This window comes from Mus caroli, chromosome 19 (assembly GCF_900094665.2).
Source record: "Mus caroli chromosome 19, CAROLI_EIJ_v1.1, whole genome shotgun sequence".
NCBI lineage: Eukaryota > Metazoa > Chordata > Mammalia > Rodentia > Muridae > Mus > Mus caroli.
Window position 1 is genome coordinate 29,001,302 of NC_034588.1, and position 7,395 is coordinate 29,008,696.

The window sequence follows — 7,395 nt, forward strand, 5'->3', positions numbered from 1 at the left end:
CTATGGGGGACTTTTGGGATAGCATTGGAAATGTAATTGAGGAAAATATGTAATAAAAAATATTAAAAATTAAAAAAAAAAGCTGCCTTGGTCATGGTGTCTGTTCACAGCAGTAAAACCCTCTAACTAAGACACCTCTCAAACTCCTTCTAAGAAGTCAGCATCATGGTAATACCAAAACCAGATAAAGACACAATGAAACAAATGAAAACAATATCCCTGGTGAACATAGTTGATTTAAATCCTCAGTAAAACACTACAAACCAAATATAGACACATATCAAAAAGATTATCCTCAACAATCAAGTTGGCTTTATCCCCAAGATGCAGGAATGGTTAAACATACCTAGCATAAGTCAATAAATATAATCAATCACGTAAGTAAACTTAAAAACAAAAAGGCATGATCATCTCAATAGATACGGAACATGCCTTTGACAAAAATGAACATACCTCCTGATAAAAATCCTAGAGAAAGAAGTACCAGGGGGACAAAACTCAACATAATAAAGGCTATACATGACAAATTCACAGCGGACATCATCCTAAATTATGGAGAGAACTTGAAACGATTCCACTAAAATCAGGCATGAGAAAGGGCTGCCCACTCTTCCAACTCACTTTCAATATCATGCTCTAACCACTAGTTAGAGCAATAAGGAAGAGAGAGACATTACATAAGTACATATGGGCGTGGGGAAGGGAGTCAAGTTATTCCTCCTTGTAGATGATATGCTATGATACATAAGAGATGCCAAAAGAGATTTCACAAGATACCTTCTCAAAACAATCAACAATTTCAGCCACGTGGCAGTATACAAAATCAACTTAGGAAAATCTAAAAGCTTTTGTAAATACCACCAATACATGCTGAGAAAGAGATCACAAACACACTCCCATATTCACAAGAGAGTCAAAGGAAATAAAATATATAGGAGTAAACCTAAGCAAGGAGGTACAATGGACCTCTACACTGGACCTCTACAATGAACTCTACAGAATCATCTCAACTCCTTCACCCAGCTCACTTCTCCATCAGTTTACAAAAAGGCTGGCTAGTCTTTCCAGGAATCCCTGTGACCAGGGAAAACTGAAGTCCGTGGAAGCTTGTCTGGGTCCATAGCTCAGAGATATGGCACCTTCTTACTATGTGCCAGAATCTAGATCCACCTACTACACCACTGAAATAAAGCCAAAGGATGGCAGCTAACACCCCATTAGTACCTAATCCTAAAGAAAGCTGCACTATGCTGCTTCCAGTCAAGACAGTCAAAATGGGGCCTAATAAATCTGTTAAATGTGGCTAGAAGGAGCCTTGGGAATTTGGTATGATTAATATTATGTATTGAGAAGTCTTTTAGTTTGTCCTTCCTATATTGTGAAGCAACTGTTTTCAAAGCTTCCAAGACAAATGATCAATAGACATGTTTACCTCGTCTCCCAGGAGGCATCGTTATACATGATCTGCCAGTCGGCTACAGAGTCCTCGTATTTCTCCACAGTGAGGAAGGTTTGATGGGTCTGAAATACAATTAACACCACTTATCAAGCTCAAGCAGTTACAGGGAGGTCCGGTCTGCACTGTCTCTCCTTGATACACAGCAATCCAGTCATGCCTGCTGCTGTGCGCACACACTAGGATTTTACCCAAATAACTAGATAACCCCTGTATTCAGTGTCTTCAGAATAACAGTTACCCTCCCTCAAATAAAATGGAAGTTTAGGAATTTTAAAAAAGCATAATTATGGTGTTCACAGCAAATTAGAGCTGAGAAGAAATTCAACATGAAATGAGATTTTAAAAAGACTTAAGTCAAGATTAAGAGTGAAAGATTTTTCTCTAATCAGCAAGGGAATGGGACTTCAACTCTGCCTTTGGGTAACTGAATTATTAGTTTCCATGCCTTCCTCAGTCAAACAGGTAAAAAACTCATAAATTGCCCCTGTCCTAGGGTTCTAAAGACACCTCCACTAATAATAGATGCCTAGAAACTATAACATAAACAGACTGTGTTTCTATACTGAAAGATAACTAATAAAGCATTGGTTTCAGACCAAGAGTCCAGCCTCAAATAAAGGAGAGATTTGAATAATATGACAAAGCTAATAAATAAAAATGGCCATGTGTCCACTACTATCAAGACGTTTAGACTGCCTCCCTTAAAGGTAGGCCTTGTGGGGCAGTGGAAATGGATCAGTTGCTTGCTGGGGGAACACAAGGACCAGAGTTCGGATGCACAGAGCTCACAGGCACATGGCAGAGGTGCCTATCGTCCCAGTACTGGGAGGGTGGAGACAGGGAACCCCCAAAGCTCACCGGCTAGCCACCTTAAGACTCCAAGTTCAGTGAGAAACTCTGTCTCAAAAAATAAATAAATAGAGAGCAAATGAAGGAGAGAGCCAATGTTGGTCTTTGGCCTACATGTGCATGCATCCACAGCTCACATGTATGTACACATCGACATGAACACACACACAAATAGGAGCTGTGCCTAAGTTACTCTTCACAACCCTTTATACCTGCCATTTACACGTCTTCATATAACTTTGATAAATGGATTACTTATTTATATTTTGGTCAAGTCATTGTTTAAAACAATTCTCCAATCATTTGATTGATATATGATACTTTAATAAAAATAGGCTCATAATCATGATGGCTAATCAAGAGATCTGTTTCTGCACATTCAGGGCATAATGGCATTGCGTGAGAGGGATCAGATGAAGTAGTAGGTCTGATGGTCCCTAATAACTAAGTCTAGAATACAGATTGGAAAATATACTTAGGTCTCCAAACAATCAGGGACAAAGCTTGTGATTAACTTTTCCCTACCTCCCTATCGTAATCTCTTACAGGTACAATTTTAGTCAAATTGAATGTTCTGCCACTGAGTTTCCTCATGCACCAAGTAAGGACAATAAGAAAAGCTACTGGATAGCAGTGAAGACTCAATTAGATGCATGTAATAGCATATACAAAGCATCTAGACTAATACTTGTAGACTACAGTTGTTCAGCAACTAGAGATAATAATTGATATTTGCAGATGATCAAAGAGCTCTACACATTGTTTTGTACCATCTCAGAGTATTGTGAGAAATGAAATCTCCTCTCATTACCATGCTGTTATCATCCTGCTCTCACAATGGCAATGGAAGTACCCTGTGGATGTTGGGCTTGATTCAGCATTTTGATGTCTTCAGAAAGCAGTGTTACAAGCATGCAGATGTTCTGGTAGGGCCTGGCTACAGGTGTATACTGACTGCCCAAACATTAGAACACTTCTCCCAAACCTTATATGCGATGATATTATATTGCCACAAGTCTACCATGAAAGTAATGACATTTGAATAGACAGAAATGACACAGCTCATTTGGGAAGAAAACAATTTGGATTATAAGTGATTATGGACCCCAAGGAGAATGGCTTACAATTTAATGTCTACATCCTCAGTAAGAGGAAGGAAGCAAGCAAAAAGACACTTCCATATTCCATATACCTGCTTTCCTCTAAAATGTTTCTTCAAACTTTGTAGGGAGTTTGTGGTCATGGTTTGTTATCTTCTTTTACTTTGTTGAGCCCTTTAAAATGTGTGTTTACTTTATTTATGTTATTGAGCACGTAGTGTGAGAGGTGTGTGCATGCCACAGAACTCATGTCAAGGCCAGAGGAGAGCTTGTGAGCATCGAGTCTCTCCTTCCTCTATGTGGATTTCTGGTAGTGAACTCAGCTTCCACAGGCTTGGTAACAAACATATTTACAAATTGCGTCACTTTGCCATCTAATTTCCTTAGTTTGTAAGTCAATGCTGACATATAGCAGTAGCTGGCATCTAAATAGTGATATCTCACCTCTACTTCCCAAGTTCTGGGATAACAAATCTGTGCCACTGTATCTGGCGATGGCTGGCATTCAACTATTGATATCTCACCTCTGCTTCCCAATAAATGGGATTACCAATCTGTGCCACTGTATCCGTTTGCTCAGATTTTTATAGACAGAACCTGTGCTATTATTTATTGTTTGTGTGGACATAAGACAATTCTAAGGAAATTACAGAAAATTAAACTCATCTCATTTCTAGACATAATGTGTATATGTGTGTGTATAACATATAATAAAAGCAAAAAAAGATATGCCTTATAAGAAATTATTAACAATAATAACTCTAAAATAGGTTTATGGGAAGAGAGGCACTTGCATGTTCTATTTTCTAAATATGCTGTTTATTTTTACATTGGCCATATATTTTTCAAGATTAATAAATAAACATTTTATTGTTGCAAGAGTAAAGAACAGGAAAATGGATAATGTAAAATAACAAACAGCAGATGGGCCAGAACCTCGGGGCAGGTTCCAGTGTGTGATCACATCTTAACAGAAGAGTTGGGTAGCAATGCTGGAGGGGTTAGAAAGTCCCCCAAAAGGCAGGGAAAACATGTCCTTTTTTTTGGCCCTTTCAATAAGTTAACAAACTTAGTAAGTTCTAAATTTAAATATGTAAGTGAGAATGTCTCTGAATCCATATCTTCTGTGGAAGCAGTGTAGTCTTGGAGGAGTTATTCTACACGTGGCACTAGAAGAAGTTGATTAAATCTTCTGATCTCCACATCCAATTCCACCCTACCTGTACCCACTGAACATTTCCCCACCTCCACAAATAAAGTAAAAGAAAAAAAAAAAACCCTGATATATGTTTGGATGTGCGATGTCTCCTGTAAAGTGAAGGGAAACTTGGTATAAATGTGGAACACAGCGATGCTCACCTGGTTCTCTGCTGAATTCTTTGGGTTAGCGCCTACAAATATAACTTCAACCACTTCTCCCTGGAAATAAAAATGGCATTGAATTAAATCTAAATTAAGCCTCTCTATTCAGATTGGAAACACTGTCTGCTCTATGTTCCAACACCCTAGATGCTGTACACATTCCACACTATTTCATTAAGTGATTCCTTCTAAGTTTGTTAAGAATCAGATCCAAAGAATTTGACTTTGGCAGATTCTCAGATTCTAATAAATTAAGATCCAGAGCTATAATTTTCAATGTGATAACACATGAAAAGGGCTTCAACTTATATTACAGAACCCTGTCTTAAAATAGACACATAGACCACAGAGGAATCAGAAGTAAACACACACAACTAGAGTCACCCAATCATTGACAAAGGTGTCAACACATTAACTGGAGAAAAGGCAGCCTCAAACATGACCTCCAACAGCACAGGAAATAATCCCTAAACTAACAAATGAGATTGCAGGAAATTAGAAAGTTTCTTTTGCACAGCAAAGAAAACCGTCCACAGAGTAAAGAGGCATTTACCGGATGCAACAAATCTTTGCCAACTGTATAGCTATCTTAGTTTCTTTTCCTATTCCTATGATAAAATAATGGGACAGAAACAGCCTTAGGGAGAAAGAGCCTGCTCTGGCTCACAATTCAAAAGTGCAAGTCAAGGCAGCAGTGAGCTCACTCTCTGAGTTTCCTTAAAGATTTGTTTCATTTTTAATTGTGAGTGTGTGTGTGTGTGTGTGTGTGTGTGTGTGTGCATGCCTGCCTGCCTATTTGTCTGTCCCTCTGCATGTGAGTAGGTGCCTACAGAGGCTAGATGCCTTCAATTCCTCTGGAACTAGAGTCATAAGTGGCTGTGAGCCACCAGTCATGGGTGCTGGAAACCAAACTCATGGCCCCTAGAAGAGAAGTGCACACTCCTAAGTGCTGTATCTTCCCTTCAACCCCTCTCTTTCTTCATTTTATACAGACCTGGATCCCCTTCCCCCAAAATGTTCATGCCTACCATCAAGATTGACAGTGTGTCAAACTGCTTTCAAGAACACTGATGTAAGTAAATATAGACAAGTGCTTCTCTTAGTTTTAATCAGAGAAGCCTCTCTATACAATGAATAGTGTATGGCAAAGTCTTGGCTGCTCAAGGTGCTGAGACAAAAACAAAAACAACAAAAGAAAACAAAACAAAAAAGAAAAAAAGGAAAAAAGAAACAGCTGAGTTCTTAGCTGTAAAAAGGATATTTATACCTTTCCCAGGAAGGTTCATGTAATATTGCAGAAGGAGTGGTAGAAAGAATGTAAGAGCCAGAAGATAGGGAAGAGACTGTGGAATGCTATTTTCAGGGTATGACATAGCCATTGCAATGTGGACTTGTGAGCTGCACTGGACCTGCACAAGACTGGACCTGCCAACTGTCAATTGAGAAATGGGTGGGTTCTCACGGGGCCCAAGCATTCCTTCTAAAGCAGTGGCTATTTATTTATTGACTGGGTGATGATCAGTCTTTATCTTCAGATATATACCCACTGGCGGGTCCAACAGGATCTGTTGTCTAATTCTATATCCATGATCACATAGATGGTGCTGATTAAACTCAGTGGGACATCAAACAACAACAACAACAAACACACAAGCATAGGAAAGGACCTGCAGGGAGGGGCACCATGGGCATGAGTGGGAAGGAGATAAGAGACAGTGGGGTGTGAACAATTGGAATGCATTCTAGACACATATGAAATTACTGAATAATGAATTTAATTGAAGTAGAAAAGCTTGTAGAACTATATGCCTCAATGATAAACTTTACTGGGAATTATGCCACACTAGTCTCTCCTAAAATACATTTCTAGTTCCTATAAATACATACATACATACGTACATACATACATACATAAATACATATAGTACGTAACTAAGTTTAAAATCAGAGAAAGAAAAGCTGGGTTTTACAACATCAATTAACATGATCAAGATGTTTTTCCACAGGGATTCACAGAGGCCCATCTCCTAGGTGATTCTAAATTCTTTCAAGTTTGACAATTAACATTAGTCATCACGAGATCTGACTCTGTAGTCATATCTAGGCTCTATAGAAGAATTCCAGAAATTAAATACCAAAAATCAAATCATCTAATTAATAAATGAGCTAAAGAGTAGACCAGAATGTTCTGAAAGGAAGAAGGAAAACTGCTCTAGAAATATTGTACTCAATATCATTAGCAGTCAGAGAAATGCAATTTAAAACCACATTGAGATTTTATCTCACGCCAGTTGGACTGGTTACTAAACCAGCAACAGCCACTGCTGGCAAGGACTGGGGGAAGAGAAACCCATCTCACCTGCTATTGGACATGCACACATAGGCAGCCAATATATAAATCAGTACTGAGACTGCTCAGAAACTAAGGCTGGGGCTATGAGATGATCCAGCTTTACCACTATCTTAGTCAGGGTTTCTATTCCTGCACAAACATCATGACCAAGAAGCAAGTTGGGGAGGAAAGGGTTTATTTGGCTTACACTTCCATACTGCTGTTCATCACCAAAGGAAGTCAGGACTGGAACTCAAACAGGTCAGAAAGCAGGAGCTGATGCAGAAGCCATG

At 38.9% G+C, this 7,395-nt stretch overlaps 1 protein-coding gene across 9 annotated transcripts in view; it reads right to left on the minus strand.

Moving 5' to 3' along the window:
* The window catches only part of Asah2 (N-acylsphingosine amidohydrolase 2), a 109,631-nt gene that overhangs the window by 6,754 nt on the left and 95,482 nt on the right, over positions 1-7,395 (minus strand). For all 9 annotated transcript variants that reach the window (XM_029472847.1, XM_021151705.2, XM_029472850.1 and 6 more), the window contains 2 exons: positions 4,768-4,827; positions 1,433-1,521 (listed from right to left, as the gene is read on the minus strand). In XM_029472847.1, the coding sequence (XP_029328707.1) occupies positions 1,433-1,521; positions 4,768-4,827 (149 nt within the window). The remainder of the gene's footprint in view (positions 1-1,432; positions 1,522-4,767; positions 4,828-7,395) is intronic.